This window comes from Caloenas nicobarica, chromosome 2 (assembly GCF_036013445.1).
Source record: "Caloenas nicobarica isolate bCalNic1 chromosome 2, bCalNic1.hap1, whole genome shotgun sequence".
In the NCBI taxonomy this organism is placed as follows: Eukaryota; Metazoa; Chordata; class Aves; order Columbiformes; family Columbidae; genus Caloenas; species Caloenas nicobarica.
The window spans coordinates 54,795,499-54,816,140 of NC_088246.1; the positions used below are offsets into that span (position 1 = coordinate 54,795,499).

The following is a 20,642-nucleotide window of genomic DNA, read 5'->3' on the forward strand; positions in this document are numbered from 1 at the left end:
AATTACATAGTTATCAAGGTTTATATGAATGTTCTATTAATAACATGGGGTCTTATCTCTAACAATTCTGCTGAGAATAAAGAATTGTTATGATGGCCTTTCAGATGGTAATGTGATTTGTCTCTTGCTCTAAGGCTTGCTGAAGGAAGCTCGAGACCTGCGCTCTCAGTTAACTTGCCAATTACTTTGACTTTTTGAAATTGTGTACCTTTTAGAGGAACCTTGTTGCTCAGATTAATAATTAATGTAATAGCAAACTATTTTTCTAAAAAAATTCTCTCTTTGAATTCAGGCACCGATTTTATGGCGAATGTTTGTAAAATTCAAGGGTTTATTAAACTGGGAGAAATGGAGTTTCCCTTCTACTGTAGGAATGTGAAAGTTAGATCTCTGGGTATAGGACTAGGACAGAGTGAAATGTGAATTGATTTTCAGCATGAATCAGTAAACAAACGAACTTTCTATCATTTGCTGGAAAGCCTTGCCAGAGTCTAAAGGCTAGATGTGTGTATCTGCTGATCTACAGACAGAACTTAACCCAGACCTGTCAGCTGTTGAAGTCCCTTCTCTTTCTGTGCTGCATACACATCTGTGTCAAAGTTTATAGGCCACAGAGCTATGATTACAGACAATGACAGAGAAGGGCTGCAAGTGAGAAAAGCCTTCCTGATGCATGGGAATTCCCTTGCTTTTCTCGTGTGCTGTCATCAGGTAGGAAGAAGTGTTACGGTGCTCAGAAAAAGGATTGCAGCGTGGCAGTCAGGAAGTCCACTCTTGGAATCACTTCATCTGAGTATGCAAAATATAGAAACACAACCTTAATGAGAGTCATTTGAAGTTAAGACAAACTGTTTTAAGTAATGAAGCTATAATGTGTTTGCCTTCCTTCTTGTCATTGATACTTATCTTTGTACCTGTAGTGTAGTCATAATTTAAACTTTTTTCCTGAAGCACAATAAAAGATAGTTATTGGCAATTGTTGTGAATTTTGTAGGTTTCTAATACTTTACATAAACCTGTGCTGTGATGGTGGCAAAAGCAGAAAAAACCCTTAACCAAAGCATTGAATTTTACATTTTTATAAAGTTCTATAAAATTAGATGTTTTGCATGGTAGGAGTTCTGAACTTTTGGCTACTGATATTTCTCTTTAAGTTTTTAAGCAACAGTAGATAAACAACAGGAAATCTTGGTGGAAAACCTGTCTTAAGTGGCTTAATATTTCAAGAATTTAAGATAAAATTTTCATGAGCTCATTTTTCAAACATGTAAAAAATGAGCTTGTGTTTTCTTCAGCTATTCGCTTCATGTTAAAAATCATTGCCTTGTAATTATTAGCTGATTAGATTTGAGGTGGCATTTAGGATCTGAAAGACAATGTGTTTCTTTTTTGATTGAGGCTGGATAGAAAGTGGAGAAAATACATAGTTGTATCTACTGATCACCAGGTTTTGATTATTTCTTTTTTGTTTTAATGTCATTCTGCAGCTGCATTCACACCTGTATAAATCCTATGCATAGGTAAAGTCCTGTTAAAGTCTGTAAGATATGAATTTTTTGATTTAATGATAGTAATATTTCTGAACTCAGTTCTTTTATCAACATGTAATTCTTTTGACTTGTAATGATATCTGTAAAGACTTAAGTATATATCCTTTCTGAAATTTCATTCAGAGAACTCCAATTTCTTTACTACTTATGTATTGTGATGTTAGAATCTTAATGTGTTTTTGTGAAGATATTATTAAATTGAGCACTCTATACAAAAGATGTGGGTTTAACTTTCGGTATTTTAAATTTGCTTGTAGGCAGAAGCCAGGCTTGCAGCCAAAAGGGCAGCTCGAGCAGAAGCAAGAGATATACGTATGAGAGAGCTGGAGCGACAGCAAAAAGAGGTAGTGTAAATCAGGAATTATTGCAAACCTTTGCTAAAATTCTTAGTATATTTCTGTACTTTTGTCTTTCGGTGTAATTCAGCTGCGTGCTAGTGTTTATGACATCAGGCAACTATTAGCCTCTCTGTCTCCTCCCATACCATGCTCTTTCCCCTTAAGTTGTATATCTGAAAAGACAACTTGTTTGTGTTTGCCTGCAGATGGCACCTCACAAAATATTGATCTGACCATTCATTTTGAACTTCTTCAATAGTTGCACTCATATTGTAGGAAAAATCTGCTGTACAAAATAGGCTGTTAGCGCTCTTGCTTTCAAATTAAAAATAAAACGTTTTTAGTGTGATTTCAAATTCTAGCTTTACAGACAATATCAAATGCTTGGATGTTTTACTTTTAACAAATGCAGTAAATTCAAACCTAGCAATAAAAATTGGACAGAGATGAGTCTAAATGTTTAGATATTTTAATTGCTGAGGCTTACTTTTTACTGCTTATTTGATTTTAAATGAGCAGAAGGAGAGAACATAATGACAATGTCTAGAACTCAGGCTTGCATAAATAATTTTGCACAAAGGAACAATTGTCAGCTTCTAATGTGAAGTTTAATATTGTGTGGATTTGAATTTACTAGACTTGTGGCTGAGTCAGCTGGTGACTTTTGTGCTTTTATAAGAGCAGTTACTTAACACATGGGGCAGTTTCTTTGCTTGTTGTTGCTGTGCAAATGATCCATGTAAATATGGATAACTGGCAGCACAGCATAAATAGTAAACATGACCATATCCAAAACGTACAAGGCCTAGTGTATAGGATAAACAACTACAAAAAGTAGACAATTATTTTGCTCTATTTTTCATGTACAATATACTTAGTAATTGGATAATTTGGATATGTAACTTTGGACATACTGTTTTCAGTCAATTTCTTCCCATGGGAATTATGCTAAAAGTGTTCACAATAAATACCTATTGTCAGGATTTTTATTTTTAAAAAATTCGTAGATTTGGGATAATACTTACACATATGGTGTGTGGTGTTCCACACATTTCTCAAAAAAAAAAGTTTTCATCTTTTGAGGGAAAAAACCCTTAGGAACTAGGTTTTCAACAGTCTGATTATTTCATGGTTATTGCATTTGGTTCAGGTTTTGACGTAGCATGCAAAAGATTGATAATTTATTATTTATCATTATTACATTCAAATCCATATAAATGCTGATATTTGGGTTGTTTGGGGTTTTTTTGCTGTGGTAATAACAAGTACAATTTGCAAAACATGTTTCTGCTTCAATTTTATGTTCTTATTATTCCATACTTTTACTTCTCTAACTGCCTTAGGTATCTGACATTATACTGAAGATTACATGGCAATTAACTCAGATATTTCCAAATATTTGATTTAAGAATCCAGTCTTGTGTGGTGAATAATCTATATTGTAAATGGTTTCTTTGTTTTTGTTTTCACATTCCGTAGTTTTCTCAGCATTCATATGATAGAAAATGGGCTCATATCCAGAAATGGATGGTAGGCTAAAACCACCTGTTGTGCATGTTTGTGCCACTCAGAGAACTAACACAGGATTTGGAGGAAGTAATTTACTAATGGTTTGCTGTGTGTCATTTTGAAGTGTTTTATTACTGAAAACAATTACATATAAACCATATATGGATGTGGATATAGAGGGTACTTCATGGCAGCAAAAGACAAACTATGAAATGAGATGCTTTTCTTAAAATGAATTTTTTTGTTTCCACCATGGACTGGCTTAAAGTCATGAATATGTTTAAAATGAAATTGAATTAGTTTCAATCCAGGTAAACATCTTTTCAATCGTAAATGTTTTAATTTCAGTTAACTTCTGTGCTTTGGGTTTTTTTAACTTTTTTTTTTCTTAGCAGACTTGCATTTATTTTTTTTCCTTTTTGAGCAATGTGGCAAATGCTAGTCTTTTCACTGATGATTGTCACCTCCATGATTTAAAAAAAAAAAAAAATTGTAAAAGATCTAAAAAACCCCAAACCAACCAAACAAAACACAAACAAAAACCCCTCACAAGCAACTAAAAACACCCCATGCATCACCTGCATCCTTTTACCCTTTGTCCCTCATTTTCAAATAATAATGATAAAATATTTGAATGTTCATTTATTTATATTAAATGCACTAAGTAGGAAGGAATAGAGATAGTTGAGTTACAATCTGAGAAAGCTGCTGTTCAATTTATTCTAATTTAGTGCAATGTTTCATTAGAGAGTTCCTTTCACAAACTTTACTTGCCTCTTAAGAAGGCACATGGGAGATGTGAGTTTCTGTTTGTTATTAGGGAAGTGTTCACTGTGCAGATGTTTTGAATCAAGAAGATTTAAGAAATACGTGCCAAGACTAACCATAATTTCAAATAGTTAAAACTACTGTGAGAGTTAATCAGCATTTCTGTTGAGAAATCCTAGAACTGTCATTAGAATTTTATTTGCAAAAGGTGTGCTGACTTTGTATTGCCTCTTTGCCTAGCTGATATGTGTGTGTATATTAGTTCCCATGTCACTTATAAAGAGTAACACAGGTTTATGTTATCTTGTGGTGGAATGCACATTTGAATGCTTTTTTGCTGGAGAGCAAGGGTTTCCAAACTGCAGAACACAAGTTGTGCTCGTGAGCAATTTCGATTTGAAGTTAATGCCACCCAATTGAACAATGCCTCCTCTTGGCGCTCGTAAGAGGCACATCTGCTGCAGGAGGTTTCTGAGCACATGTGCACTCCTTTCATGGATCAGGAGACCTCACCTCTCTTAGATAAAGTGCATATTTCAAACCTAAGTTCTTAGAAACGAGCTTGATAGCTACCAGCAGCAGTTATCTACAGTACGTACTGCAGTACTTACTTTATCCTTTGACCTGAATATGCAGAACACTTTAACACTGGCTTTCTATTTTCTGATTCTACGTCAGGAAGAAGCTTGTTGCCCTAAATAAATAACCTACAGAAACGTACAGAAAACTGTATTGACAGTGATCTGACTATGTCTTGAAAAGTTATATAGCATAAATGTTCATTTTAAACCTCAAAGTAGACACTATAGAGAGGAAGACTAAAATGTCATTATGAAATGAACTTTCTTTTTTTTTGTCCTCTCTGTGGGAAATTTTCTTGCAGAGTATCAACCAGGCCTCTTGAATAGTCACAAAATAATATTGAACTAGTTAATATATCCAGTGATAATGTAGAAAATAAACACGTGACCATAAGCAGTCTGAAATCCAGCTTTAGACCTTAGGTATCCATCTGTGATCGGGAGACTGAGCTTTTAACTCTGAAGATAACTGGCTGACAATCTTTAGAATAGATTGACATATTGAAAACTGTAGAAAGCAAGTCATTTAAGGAAGGATTCCTAGTTTTAGAGCCTGTTGTAGCCTTGAAATTGGATAGTTTAAAATCTTATTCTTGATGTGCTTACCTACAGTAACTAAAATTTTGAGAAGCTTATGGCATGTGAAGCATTTTAATATTTAGTTTTAAATCAGCTGCACTTTTGTCCTGCTGCTTCTCACATATTCCTTTCTGTGAACATTCCCTGATCTTCAACAGAACAAAAGATATTAAGGTGTCTTAGCTAGTTGTCCTCCCCCAAATTTTGTAATTTGGGTTTATTATTTTCACTGTCATTGTGGAGCAGAACTACCTATAGAACTTATACTTGATCGATTTGCCTAAGAAACTTTGTTCCTTTAATAGAGGAGAAAATATAAAATATGTATGAGGAAAGTGAGAATGAACATCTCTATTAGAGCTAATATAACTTTGTAAAATGTTAACAATCTGACTGTAGTAATTATATAGTAAATTTCTTACTAATGTACTTCTAATTTGGTAAAGCTTTTAAAAAAGTTTTAACTTTAATTTCTTTTAAACATATTTTACTTTTTTAATGCATTAATACAGTAATCAGAAGAAAGACTGACTACTGAACACTATTTATTAATTAAACTAACCTCCCTTATTTACATCTCCTAATGTAGTGTGTTGGCATACTTACCTAGATCAGGTGAAATCACAGTTCTTGTGACTTGAATGAGTTCACTTGCGATGATGGATTATTCAAAATGATCCATAACATTAAAAGTGCTAACAGCATGTTACTCACCTTTGCTTTATTTTACTTTGTCTTTTTTTTTTTTTTTTCCCTATGAAATAACTCTGCATTTCTTCTTTCTCAGGAAGATTCAGAGAGGGCCAGGTATTCTCACCGGTCCAGTCAACATTCATATTTGGTTTGTGTTCAAACTGTACACTTTTCCATTATGGCCTTCAAAAAACAAAAAAAAGGGGGGTTTGGGTTCATTTGCTTGGGGAGTGGATGATACTTTAAGACTTCCAAGTATTAGTAGTTTTAGAGTCAGTATTTTAAGTCACATACAATATTAAAATTCATCTGGTATTTTATTTCCATCAATGTTAACAAGATAGTTTATTTTTACGTACTTCAATATTTGTATTTAAATAGAATCTCGTGTGTCACATTTAAATTCTTTGATTCTTTTTACTATAAATACCTCATGCTTTTTTCCCTCTACTACGTATATTTATTTACAGTATATTTTCATTAGTGAAAATAACTGAATAGGCATTTGGAAACTGTTTGGAAATATATGTAGTTCAACAATCAATTATTTGAAATAATATATATTTAATTACAAGTTTTAAGTGTCATCTTTTAGTGTTATTCCAGTCTAATATGATTTATGTCTTTTTTTAAAAAGCTGAGTAAGTTGTACTTAGGCTTCAGATATTGCCAACTAGTAAGGATTAATTGGCTTGTCTATAAATGGTAGAGTATGAAGATTCGTACATAAGTTGTCAATTGTCTTACAGTTACTACAGGGTGTTTCAAAAATATATACCCAATTTGAAATCACCATATATTTGAAATTTGGTCCATCTTTTTGAAACGCCCTGTACTACGCATCAAATCTCGTGGTCATCTGTGAAGGTGCTGTTTATGATCAAACATTGGTCTAATTTAGAAAGTCTAATGGGAAAAATGTCTTTCCCATTTTCCCTGTCTCTCAAATTCTGCAAACAGGCGAATTTTATTTAGTAAAGTAAATACTACTGCTGACTTCAAGTCACCCTGAATCAATGCCACTTACTGCTGATGAGTGATACCGATTTGTAACTTGGGCTTTCATTCCAAACTGATGCTGATGGTAATCTGCTCACTGTTGTGTCTTGTCTTGCGCTTTTGTTTCTATAATATTTGTGGAAGAAAAGCTAGTAATACCTTTGGATACAATTTGAAGAAGAGTTTGGTATGATGTAGTGTTTAATTCTCTGAGAATATGAGGATATGTTATTTGTTACTGGCAAAGACTTACCTGAATGATTCGAGGTATCCCAAAGACTTCTAATAGTATTTATCGTATTGTATAGGCTTTCTTCTATCCTCTTTAGGTCATATACAGTGCTAAAGAATGGCTTTATTGAGGGTTTGTAAACATTTTCCTCATCTTAGTAGATCTACCTAGAAATCGGCTTGTCATTGATCTGGATATATAGACCAGGAGACAGACAAATTGCTAAAATAAAAGGGTTAGTTTTGTTTATTTTGAAAGGTGGGATAAGCTGTTTCTCTGCATGACTTTTAAAAAAAAAAGTTATTGTCACTTATTAAGAGGATTCAGCAATTAGATGCAGTCTTTGATTAACTGAATTTTGTGTTATGTCTTGCAAGTCCTGGTGTTGTGTTTCTGCAATTTATCACACGGATATTTTTACCGAATAAATTGTTTAAATCAGGTACTGTTGACTACTTTGCAAACAGTAGATGTTTTACAGAAAAAGCATGTAAAGTGTATTATGTGGCAACACTTAAACTTGTGAGCTGGTACAAGTTTGCTCAGATCTGTTCTTGTCTTGGTTAACATAAAAAATATGCTAAAATAGAGATATAGTAATTTACCCTTGACTAAAGAATAGGGTTTGAACTCTGCAGGTAACTGAGCTCATTTGGAGGGGATTACCCAGAATTTCTTTGACTGCTTTGATTATTTTGTGCCTTTCAGTGAAGATTAACAGTTATCACTAGAGCTTTTAAAAATTATATGTTGATATATTTTTACAATTTCATTCCTAAGAGTTCTTTGGATGTCAGTGGGTCTCACAGGAGCAGAGCAAGTACCTCCAGAAGGAGAGATCTTTTGGTGTGTAGCCTGGAATGAGCATGCTTGGATGTGTTCTCATTATAACATTTTCTGTGCCTACTTACCAAAGCAGTAGTTTGGCGAAAGCATGCTGCTTCGTTGAAAATTGTATTAATTGGACTGATTAACTGATGTAATCAAACACTTTGTGATTGCAAGTTTGAGGGCTCAGTGTTGTGTTTTGTCTTTGAAGATAGCTTCGAGTTTGAAGGGAATTAGTCTTAGGGAAGGGAATACAAACAGAAGTTTTACTTCTTCAGAAATTTCTGTATGTTTTGTGGTTTCCTAGTTCAAGCAAGTTAAATATTTGTTAGTAGACTTAAGCTGTTAATAGTTAAGTAAAGGTATAAGTTAAATCTTGTGATCATGATCATAATCTGAGTGATCTCTCTCCATTCTCTGACAGCAATGTTGCTTGTTGGTAGCTAATAATTATAATTTTTTTTAAAATAGTTTTTAAGTTGGCTAAAACTGGTTCAGTGTCCTCTGGGTCCTGTATAGTTATACTTTTAAAAGCACAAAAAGGTACCATAGTCTGTAAATTACATTAATAATATTAAATTACTTTTTAATATAGTATGAATATTGAGTATATTGGAACTATTGAGATAATATGAAAACAATATTAAATAATATGAACTAAACCGGGCCTATATTAATTTATAAACAAATATAAAATCTAAACCCAGGGGATTTTTGGTGTTATTTTGATCTCTAGAAGGAATTTTGAGGTGTATCAATAGACAAGTAGAAATGATATTTTCTTGTAATTGTCTCAGTAGTTATCATGATGGAAATTACACTGAGTGATACTCTAGCATGCTATTAGTCTGTAGTGTTCTCAAGCTGCCTTCAATTTTGGGGGTTTTTTTGTTTTGTTTTTTTAAGGAAGCTTAGGATGATACTAAGTAACATTTTTGGATTGTGCATTACCTGCAGTCAGAATAGCTAAGTTATACCTGTGACATTTAAAATGAACCGGAAAACATAAGCTTGCTTTGAAAATTTAAGATTTGTATGCTAAAAAGAATGTATAAATTCCACAGATTTTGCTGTTGTTGAGTGACAAGGCCCATGTGGACACTGGCTGAGCTATTACTACAAAGCTGTTTTCATAAATATTGAGTAGCTAGATTTGATAGACTGGCAATCTCTTTACACACAACTGGCCATTTCATCCCACTGTTCCTCCTTTTTCACACAGTTGCTCCTTCTGCAATACACCTGTATCTCCCTCAATTTCCCCACCTTTGATTCCTCCCCATGTTACCCTGCATCCCATCATGTCTTCCATGCCCTGTAGACAGTGACCTCCCTTGGTCTGTTAGGTGCCCTGAGACCCCCCCACATCTTGATGGGTTTCACACCTGGGCATCAGGGCTGACTGATGGTCCTCTGGGCTCCTTTGCCTGTGTGGACATGAGCCTTTTATCACATAACCTAGTAAACACTGTCTCAGTGTAATATAATGTACTGTACAAGACTTTGCTTAATTATTTAAAATACTGTTACCAAAACCACGTGAAATATTTCACATAACCTACTGCTGTCGAAAATTATTTCACTTTTCAGAAATTGGGATGCTGTTGGGGGAAAAATAGTCTTTAATAAACAGTGTTCCAGCCTCAGAATGCCCTTTAGATTGGATAAATGGCATTCCTCTGTATACATTTTCATAATTAGCAGAATGTTTTATTGCAATTTCCTTTTAAGTCTTTTTAGTCATTCTTTGGGGGGAAAAAAGCTAATTTTGATTTTTTTTTTTTAATTTCATTATTTTAATTTCATGGGGTTTTTTACTGCAGTATGACAGTGCTAAGGATATATCTTCAAGATACTCGATCCCTGTATGTTAACACTTTGCATGTCTTTGAGTGAAAACTCCTTTTTTACTTTGTTTTTAAGATGTAAAGACACTAACTAGCTACTTTGAATTATTGACTTTTTTTTAAGTATATAAATTTGTGCTATCCTGCTTTCAGACCTAAAGTAGCAGTACAATTCTAATACTTTCCATAGAATGCATGTATAAACTTTTTCTGGGAGAAAATCTAATGAAGTCACATACTACAGAAAACTGTCTTACAGTAAGCACTTTTTAGTATTTATTATTTCTTAACTTTATAGCAAACCGATATATACAGATTAGACTTGGAGGACATACTTTTTAAAAACCAAGTGTGTGTATGCATATATTTGTATTCTCCATTTCCATACAGAAACTTTAACTTGATCTAATGAAAAATTATTTGTCCTGAGGAAAAAAAACAGGTGATTTATATAACTTAAAAAAAAGTCCTCCTTATTGTTATGAAGTGGTAGTAGTGTGCATCACATTCTTATTGGTATTATGCCAAATAAAGATTTGTGTATGTCTCCTTAAGCAAAGACAAGCACCAAGTACCACTAAAAGGAATATGTAAGCAGCTTAAAAAGCTGAATTTGTTTAAACAGCAGTGTTATCTGAATTAGCTACAGATAGGCAAACACAATGTAATGCTTAAAATAATCTGTAAGGTTAAGCTTTTTTAGTTTATTTACTGGTTATGCTTTTTTTGTGAAATGTGAGCACTGGCTTAAGCCAAGTCTGTGTTAATCAGAGATAATATTGGTTATAGATTCACGTATCGGTTCTTTTTTACACAGAGATAGAGGTATGGCCTATTATTCTAATAATGTAGTTAGAATTTTTTGTTGTGCTTTCATTGTAGGTGATAAAAATCTTAAATCCTTATGTTTGACTTATTTATATCTTAAGATTGAAGATGTTGCTATATAGTGACATTAATTCTCTAAATTTTATTCTTAGAGTCATGCTTACAGTGAATCTCATAGTTCGAAGAAGAAAGGTGCTTATTCCCATAAAGACTTATTGGTTAGTTTTTTACTATAATATTTATTATAAATATACTAACTGTGTAGAGTTACATACTGATAGAGTTATGGATAAATTTATTAGCTTGCTGACATATGCATAAATGTTTTCAGGAAAAAAGAGACCTCTAGTACTGACTAAATTCTGACCTGAAGTTGAGCGTTTGAAACTGTGCTTATGGCAGTGGAATCCCATGAATGGAATCAGCTGAATAGAAATCACATTCTGTTGGAGGCCTGGGGAAGGCTTTTGTGAATATTTAAAAGTGGCATTTCTGGATGAAAGTTTATTCAGTCAGGATGGAGATATGTGCTGTAGTATTTACACTTTGTCCCCTATCACTTAGAGATATTATAAATGTAGATGTAAGGCAGACTGAATTTACCATAAACCTTGACATTAACCCAGTGAACTGTTGAAAAAAGTATGTGGATTATTGTGATGTTCCCAAAACTATTCTAGAAAGTTTGGTGTGTAACATATGTGAATATAGTGCCAAGAAATTATATATTTTGGATGTAATTTTTCAGAGGGTTTTGGCACTGATGGATCAGCAATTGCATCAGGGATTGGGGGCATGGACACCTGTGTTGAGACAAGGCTGAAATAATTTGTGTATTTACTTATAATTGTATTACAGCATTTCTCTGTGTGCTATTGAAGCACCATTTTCCTGTTTCCTCAGTTCTTAAATACATGAGGAGTATTTATCTGCCTGCCTTTCATGGCTTATTGAGCTGTCAAGCACTACATGCTGAAAGCACTACTCTGTGCCATGTTTTCATGTCTCTGTTTTTCCTTCGTTATATGTGTATATCATTTTTTTCTCACATATACATTTATATGCAATTTGTGTAGGAAGTGTCAAAAAACAACATAACTAAGCCAAAGTATAATTGCTAGGCTTTCAGCATGCACGCTTGGTGTAAGGAATGGTTGTAGGATGCAGACTAATGCTGATCACACAAACAGCCATTGCCCTACTAAATTCTTAGGAATTTCTGTCCTTCTCTCTCCCCAAATGTTCTGATTCAGATTGGTATCTAATAGAAAAAAAAAAAAAATCAAGCAAATCATTGTACTAATTATTAGCAAGTTTTGTCAAACATGTTTTTCATGTATTTCATGCTGCACTTGTCAGGGCTTAGGAAACTTTTGGCGGCTTTTTTATTTCTTAGGGAGGAAGGAAAAGACACAAAATTATTTACTACTTTGGACATGGTATTAAAAATATAGATAATGCTGATTATATAGAGTACATAAATAGTTTGGGGTGTTTTTTTACACTTTCCTTCAGAACATCACATATGGGTCAACTATAGGGGAAAATTTTTAGAGCATTTTGTAGAAGTTCTAAGCTTGGGAACTTTTGGACAATGTTGAGAGAGAACTTTTATTTACAAGATCTATAGATGCATCTTTTCTCTTTTCTTCCCCCACAGAGTGGAATTTACTATGATCAAAGAAATTATAGCAGCCTTAGACATAGTAAACCAGTTCCTTCCTACCATACTCGGGTCTGTCTCCTCTTCTTATGTTAATTTTTCAATGTGTATAAAATACATATATTTGGCTTTGCTTTCTTATGCTATATGAAACAAACTTCTCTCTTTCCTTCTATAAGACTGCAAATTATTACAGCTAGTGGTAGTCAAAATTGTATTTCTTGCTTTTAAGGGTTGCCTTTTATAAAATGAATGGATAACACGCTAGTTACTCTGTGACACTTTTTCAAAGTCCTGTTTTTAAAAACCAGCAATAACAACAACAAGTCTTAAGAGTTAGGCACCGATGTACTGCTTTTCTTCTACAGTAACAGGAGTGATAAATCAATGGTCTGTTGTAAGATGGGTGGTATCTTCCAGTACCTGCAGCTGCTGGTCAGGTTTAAATAAGTAGCTAGAGGAAATGAACGTGTCTTTTGAAAGCTACTTAATTTCTTATTCTTTTCTACAAGTCTTCTGATAAAAATACTGGATTGTTTTACTTAATGTTTTAGATTATGATTTCAAAGATAATGGGTTTTCTTGGAGTGTGCATCCACACATTTCTTAAAATTCCTGTCTGTTGTAGATGTGAAATTTAATATTTCAGTCCTTAGAACTTTTGGGGAGTACAGAGTAATAGATTTTTTTTAAAAATGTATGCAGAACAAGTGTTTCTGATGTTTTCTGTTCTTCACACTACAGTCCTCTTCTTTATACAGTGATCCAGTGGCAACAACTAGGAGTTACAGGGTTAGTACCACGTAAAATAATATTTTGCTTATCTTTAGATGTCTGAATGGCCTCAGAAATATAAAATTACACTTTTCTTCATAGGTATCTCCTTCTGTAAACACTGGTTTGATAAGAAGTATCAGTTTGGTTCGTAAGCACCATTTGCATGGTTGCCTTAGATTTGTATTGTATGGCCAGGAGGCTTGGCAGTATTACATGTGCATTTTTTCATATTTTTAAATAAAGCTGCAACTTGTGTGTGTTGTTTTTTGGAGGCAGACAGTTTAATGTTTTTAACACTTTTAAATTGCCTCTCTAAAGAATTTTAGTAGTTGCTGCTGTTTTACTGATCTTTTTACAGACAAGCATAAAGTTTATGAATACAACAATGATGTTGAAGAACATGGGTTACAAGAAGTTAATCTAAGTATACTAAATAACAACTGCATGTATAATACTAAAAAAAGTATTTAAAGAACTTAAGCATTTGAATAGGAAAAATCATTGTCAGGAGATTGCAGAAATTTGTGGTAAATACACTTTAAATACTTTCAAACAAGATGCCATATTTAAATTTAATAATAATACAAAAATGTAATAAGATGAAAACCTAATCTGCGTCTTTACAAAATAAAAAGTAGCTAGAAGTGCCATTAAAATGGCTAAGATAGCTCTATAAAAAGTTGTCATCTTCAAAAAGTGACATGCATGCCTGAATCTTTGTGCCTTTTGCTGCTACAGTAGTTCAAATCCAACTTATACTGCCATTTAGAAACATGCTAAACCTATGTAGAGAATTGTCAAGTATTCTTATGTAATATTTTAATGTAGTTAGTGAGGTCTTGTTCTGCGCTTGGATTGCAAACGGAGATGATTTACTTTTTTGGCTTTGTGCATGTTCCTCAAGAAAACATTAGAAGATCCAGTGAGACATCAAGGTCATAATGACTGCTATTATCTATAATTCTAATCTACATATAATTCTGATTTCTACTAGAGATGTAGGAGGAAAACAGCACGAGACTGTAGTTTATTTTTTTTTAAATTGTGTTGCCCAGAGCTGCTTTTATTATCCGCTGCATAAAGAGATTTCAGCCTTGCGCTTTGAAATGTTGTTCTTCAGGAAAACCTGCATGGACAAGCACAAAATAAAACTGATAAGTGTACAAGATAGCTTCGGTTCCCAGCATGGATTAAAACTTCTGAAGGCTTCAGAACAGTGAAAGCCAAATAGCAAGTTAAATATTTTAATTAATTTTCTTCTGAAAATAGTTATGTTTGGGGTTTTTTTTTAACTCTTTTGCTGTTTTGCAAGGAAAATCTTAGATTTATATTTGGAAATAAAAATCCCGAATAGTAGGAGGAAATGCTGCTGGAAATTTTAAAAAGTTGTTTGTCCTTTCAAAAAGTATAATGTTAACTGCAAAATGTGTAGATGGGATAAGATAGAGTACATTACAGTTTGTAAGAATTATGGTGTATAAGAGCATGGCATAATTGAAACTGAATATAAATGGTATTTCATTCCCTCTTTCTCAGGCATCTTTGTATGGTGATGGATTATATAGCTCATATAGTTCTCGCACTGTAAGTGTAATGGGCTTTCGGTTGTTTCTTTCATTATCTTTGTTTTCTGGAGAGAAGTATCTATGAAAATTGTGAACATTTCCTTCATAACTTTTCTTTAGCCATCTGAATACAGTTATTCTTCAAGAGCAAGCTCAATTCGAAGTAGTCCTATGGTGAGCGTTCCTCTTGCATGGTTTGCCAAATGCTTTGATACTAACGCACAACGATTATGAGTATTTACACTGGGGATCTTTTTACTGACCAACACACAAACTCGATTTTTCAGTTCTGCATCCAAAAAATGTAATTTGTCAGAGATGTGACTTTTAGTAAGATGTAAAGTTTTAGCAGGAAGACAGTAAAGTGTAGAAGCAATAAGGAATTTGTTTTTCTAAACATCTTTAAAATGTTTGTAATATATATAAATGGAAGGAATTGGAAACTGGAATACGGTACATTGTTGGGGCAGGCACATGAAACTGTTCCTACGATACATGTGAAAAAGTCTGTCTTTTTGGGAAGGAGACTAATGCAAACTTTGTTATATTGTGCAGTAAGAAGTCGCTGGCTCATTTTTATGGTGGCCAGTATTCAAAACTGAGAGAAATTTGATCTGTACTGTGTTAAAAGGATCATTCCGAAGATGGCTTTTTGTGCTGCAAAGTGATTTTTTAAATGCTTCCATTCTGTTTCTGCCACAGAACAACTGTCTTAGTTTCATTGATACTGCTACTTATTTGTCATGCTACACAAAAAAGTAAATCAATATTCTGGTATGGGCTACGTTGAAATGTTCAGTCATTTTTTTCATTTTTAACATATTCTAAACAATGTTACAGAGACTAAACAAAAACAGATTTGCAAAACTGGGTGTTTTTAGCTACAACAGATGTCAGAGTGAATTTTTGAGAGTGTAGGAAAACAGGAATTTTGCTATTGCTTTAATGAAATTCCAAAACCTAACATCCATCTGCAAAGTCTGTTGAACTTAGTTCCTCTTAACATTGAGATTCATTTCTTAAAGGATACACTTTATACTGAGATCTGATATTATATATTCCTATATACGTATGTATGTGTGATACCAGTAATGCCAAGGTACCATTCACTCACACCGGTGAATGTTTGATAGAGTTCAAAGTATTTGTTTAATAAAATAATTCTGAAAAGCAGATTAAGTAAAAATCTTATTCATAACTTTCCCTTTCTACTGTTTCTGTGGTTAATATTTTGGTTTCACTCTGGGTAGTGCATGGGAAGTCAGCTTAGTACTCGCTGAAAATCAAAAGAGAAAGTAGGAAACAGTAGAAAATGCTGGTGAAAACCTGCATGCATATCTCCATCCTAAACTATATTGGTTTTGATAAATCTATTGAGAAAGATATTAGAAGTACAAAAGGCATAGAAGGAGGAGCAATAAGGTTTATCAGATGTATGAATATACCAACAGCAAAGATAACTTGGTTTTGAATGAAAAAAGCTGTGTTGTCATAGATTGTTTGTAGCCCTTGTGTTGTTTGTTCTTCTGCTGTAAGCATAATATATACAAGCAGAATTCAATTCAGCATATTTCTACTTTGTGATATGCAAGTCAAAGTTTAGCCAAATCTCTGACTGTGAAAATATATTTACCTTGGTATTTAAAAAAAAAAAATTCTTTGTCAGAGAAATAGAATATAACCTAGCAGTGAGAAAAAATAAAATTCTGTAGTCCTAATCTGATACAGTTGTTCATCAGCAAACAGGTTTATATGTAACTGGTCATATTTGCATAAAAGACACCTCACTGTCTTTTGATCAGAATAAGATGAGGCTGCATCACTCATGTACATCAAGTACAAAGAAATTAGAATTATTTTTTTAAATGGTGAAAATTAGATAGGAATAATATTTTCAAACTGTTCATTTAAAGATTGTTCTCTTATAATTGCTTTTGAAACCAAGTATAATGTTCACATTAACTTTCTGCCTTTTGAAGCAGAATGTTATCAATACAACACTTTTGATAAACGTACTGTTTTCAGTAAAGACTATGTTTAACGTGCATGATGTTTTCTCAGTTAAATATTTCACTTGAATTCCCATGGCAGGTGTATTTACTGTAGCGTGGTTAGATATATTTTACCTTTTTTACCAGTCATGTGTAGCATTAGCATTTTTTCCTCACATTTTTAGGTACCTCTCTGACATAAGCTTTGGGGAGTAAGCTTGTCTTCTGTTGTAACGCCTCTTAAAGTTCTAAATGAGAAGAAGCCCAGATCATATTCATAATTAGTAATGTGGGAATTGTGTTAATTTGAAAAAAAAGACAGCATTTGTAGAGAAAAATACTAACTTTTATTTATCAACTTCTGATTTTATAATGTTTTTATGATCTATAGACCTTTTTTTAAGTAATTTTTGTAGCTTGAGTGCTATTTTAGTACTAAACCCTTTTGTATCTCTATTTTTTTATTTTACTTCAAATGAGGAAAATGAAACAATAATGAATGTTCATTGCATTTCATTTTAGATAATGTCAACTATAAGAATAACAAACATGTGAAGAGAGTATTTAAAAACAATGCATATGCTGACTGAAGTATTCATATCAGTGTGGCGCACATTTTATTCATGTAGACACATTTAAAATAGCAAACTTCTAGAAGAATAATTAAGATTTTTGCAGCTGTTAAACTGTTAGAAAAGCAAGAATAAATTGCAATAATGGAGATTTAACTTAGGATTTCTTGCTTGTTGGAATTCTTTTTAAAATAAACTTTTTTTCATTCTGTGGTATCTTCAGTTCTCCCTCACCTTTCTCCTTATCTTTTGAAGTCTTCTGATTTTTCTGATCAAAGTGAAACTGCTGCCGACTATTTTAGTCGTTCCAACCGCAGAGGAAGCGTAGTTTCCGATGCAGATGACATCCAAGATTTGAATAGTGTGAGTGTAATGCTGCTTGTTATACTGTGGTGAATACAGCAAATTTACTAACCATGGATGTTCTTTTCATAGTCTGAAATAGTAAATACTATGAAAGCATTCAGAGTTATTTAATGGCAAACAGATTTGGGGACATTTTTTGTATAAAAATGTCTGGAGTCTGAATTTTTAAAAAGCATGCTGCTTTATTTATTTTGAAGGGAATTTTGCCTGTTGCTAGGAGCATGCGATAAGTGTTAACACTTCACATTTTGTGTGTGTGATGAGCTTAAGCACCTCTTAAATTTAAAAGGCTGGAGTTTTTTCTTGTAGAAATTAACAGTGTCTAGGTTTTGTGTGTATTTTTGGAATACTACTACTTGCTTTAGTGACAAAAATAAATAGTTAGAACTGAGCCCTCGTTAGTGCATTTTAGGGTTCATTGATCCAAGATAAGATTTTGTCAGGATCCACTACTGGAACACTCATAGTTGGCTCTGCTCTTGTACTGAATCCCAAGTCAACAGACCATGGTACAGGAAAATTATCATGATGGTTTTCCTGTGCATTCCTTTAGTCCGAACATTATTCACAACAAACCCAGCTGCCTTCTCTTTATTGCTACTATCAATTCTAGAAATTCATAGAATGTCCTGAGTTGGAATGGACCCACAAGGATCATCAAGTCCAACTCCTGTCTCTGCATATGACAACCCCACAGTTCACACCATGTGTCTGAGGGCGTTGTCCAATTCCTTCTTGTTACTTGCAGTCAAAACTTTTGTGTTTAACAGTGGAAAAAATAGTGACTTTTTGTTCTTAGGAATGTCTTTGAAATAACAGTCAAGGTTAGAACATGTGGTAGGAGGAGAGGTTGAGAGAACGGGGTTTTATTGGGTTGGGCTAAGGGGACGCTAGGTGGTGATCAGCAGCCTCCATTAAGCAGGAGCCAAACTTTGCACGCCCGTGCCAAGCAGCGCAACAAGGGGCAGCAGCCTCACGCCGCAGCTTCAGAGGTTCAAACAAGCCACTGCAAGGAGCTCCACAAGGAGGTCGGTGTTGCGCTCTGACAGGCTGCAGCAAGGCTGGAGAACCTCCGTCCTTAGGAGCTGGTGAGACTTGGCTGGATAAAGCCACAGCTAACCTGGGCTCTTGGCAGTGGTTTGGCTTTGGGAGGCAGGACTAGGTGACTGCCGAAGTACCTTATGGCCGCTGATTGCGTGGTTCTGCAACTAGATGATTTAATATTCTTATACTGCTATGTAACTTGTATTGTAATAATGTATGGTATTTCTTGTCTGTACATGCTCAAAGCGTGGCAGAGACAAATAATTTCTGCAGTTTAGATTTTAGCTTTCTTCTTATTCTCTAATAAACTTGCTTTTTTGGATTTAATGTTCTTCTAAAAGAAAATGTGGAGGCTCAGACTGGCAATTTTGCAACCTTCTCAGTTGCTTTTATTATCGTCATCATTATTATTATTATGTATTGTTAGACTCCAAAATTGTTTTGATTTATGTTCTTCTAAATGGATGCTTCAGATCAATTGGAGTCTTAGCATCAGTCTACCATCACAGTAGTGACAAATATTTGAAATGTACAATTTCAGTACATCATTGGAGATGGTGAATTTACCATGGAAATGCAATATTGCTTCTATAGAAACCACAATAGAAGGAAAATGAAAGATCTTGTCAAGTAACATTTGTTTCTCCTGTGATTGTAGCAGACTTCCAAATTTCTTGTCCTTGGACTGGGAGAAAAACAGGTGTGTTCAAAGAAGCCAGATATTTGAGATACCATACTCAATATAGCATACTTGTTTTAGAAAATATGGCAACATGTTAGTGTCTTCATTTGATTCCATTTATTTTAATTCATAGCAATGTAGAAAATACGGAAATCTACAATATAAGTTTGCCATATCAGAGTCTCCTAAATAAGAAGGGAGGATGGTAGTTCTTTTGCTTAGGCTTCAATACATAAAATATGAATTGAAATTATTTTATGGGTTGCTATTAATTAGTACACTTCAGTTCTGAGCTTTTACCAGAATTTTTTTTTGTCCTGATGTAATTACAGGTTTCACTAAAGAGATTAAAGGAACAAATGTGTTTTCTAATAACTAGGACGTTCACACTGGTGCCACTGATTGTCTGAAGTGCACTTGCATGAAGCTTCATGTTTGTTGTGCCACCAAGTGTTGTAGTCATTACTCTGTTGAAATAGTGTTGAATAGTGAAACAAATTTTGTTGTTCAGTACTTTAATATTGATATATGACTTCTTAAAAACTTTAAGAAAAAGTTTCTGACTTTGTCTTTACGAGTGTTCATTTATTTTTGCAACTGAGGTAAAACCTACTTTTTCATGCCGAATATTTTTTTTTCCTGTCTTAATCTATGCTAACTTCTGGATTTTAGTTTTCATTATTTCATTTTTCATTCTTAAATATTTCTCAGTATCTTTGTACAGAAGATGGTGATTCAGTAGTGCCTCATTGGAAAAGGTTGATTGTGATCACTTTCCCTTTTCTCTTTCAGCTAGAAGAAAAGAGTGAAAAATCACATTCAGAAATATTTTCAAGGGTAAGAGTTTTTCATTTAAAAATTATTGAAAGTCAGTGTTTGTCCATAAATTTAAAAGGATTAAAGCAGTTCCAAAAGTATAAATGTTGTGTGTTTTTAGTAGAGTATTTTAATCATTAAGAGCTTGCAAAGAGTCCTTTTTAGATATTTTTATCTACGAAATATTGGTGCTTTGTGTCTTTCATTTCCCGAGGAAATAATTATATTCTTTCGTTTCCTTTTAGCAAGTATTAGTTTTTTATAGAATTTATTTTCTATGTGAGAAGTATTTAGCAGGAAAGGTTGAATTTTAACAGGCAAGGGCCATTAAAATTCATGTGCTAGATTCCGCTGGAAAATTTATTCTGACTCCTGGGTGGCAGAAATTACAATTTTTAGAAATATTTTAAACTT

At 33.6% G+C, this 20,642-nt stretch overlaps 2 protein-coding genes across 17 annotated transcripts in view; one reads left to right on the plus strand and one right to left on the minus strand.

The window, feature by feature from the left end:
• GOLGA4 (golgin A4) overlaps positions 1 to 20,642 on the minus strand; it is a 213,595-nt gene that overhangs the window by 176,439 nt on the left and 16,514 nt on the right. The window lies entirely within an intron of this gene.
• The window catches only part of LRRFIP2 (LRR binding FLII interacting protein 2), a 56,006-nt gene that overhangs the window by 16,241 nt on the left and 19,123 nt on the right, over positions 1 to 20,642 (plus strand). For 6 of the 16 annotated variants that reach the window (XM_065627502.1, XM_065627496.1, XM_065627501.1 and 3 more), the window contains exons 3-15: positions 1,808 to 1,894; positions 3,368 to 3,418; positions 6,113 to 6,166; positions 8,030 to 8,095; positions 10,905 to 10,970; positions 12,413 to 12,487; positions 13,160 to 13,207; positions 13,292 to 13,336; positions 14,729 to 14,776; positions 14,878 to 14,931; positions 17,576 to 17,683; positions 19,389 to 19,430; positions 20,205 to 20,249. In XM_065627502.1, coding sequence (XP_065483574.1) covers positions 1,808 to 1,894; positions 3,368 to 3,418; positions 6,113 to 6,166; positions 8,030 to 8,095; positions 10,905 to 10,970; positions 12,413 to 12,487; positions 13,160 to 13,207; positions 13,292 to 13,336; positions 14,729 to 14,776; positions 14,878 to 14,931; positions 17,576 to 17,683; positions 19,389 to 19,430; positions 20,205 to 20,249 — 789 coding nt within the window. The remainder of the gene's footprint in view (positions 1 to 1,807; positions 1,895 to 3,367; positions 3,419 to 6,112; positions 6,167 to 8,029; positions 8,096 to 10,904; positions 10,971 to 12,412; positions 12,488 to 13,159; positions 13,208 to 13,291; positions 13,337 to 14,728; positions 14,777 to 14,877; positions 14,932 to 17,575; positions 17,684 to 19,388; positions 19,431 to 20,204; positions 20,250 to 20,642) is intronic. The other 10 variants (XM_065627506.1, XM_065627505.1, XM_065627504.1 and 7 more) reach the window with 5 other exon arrangements.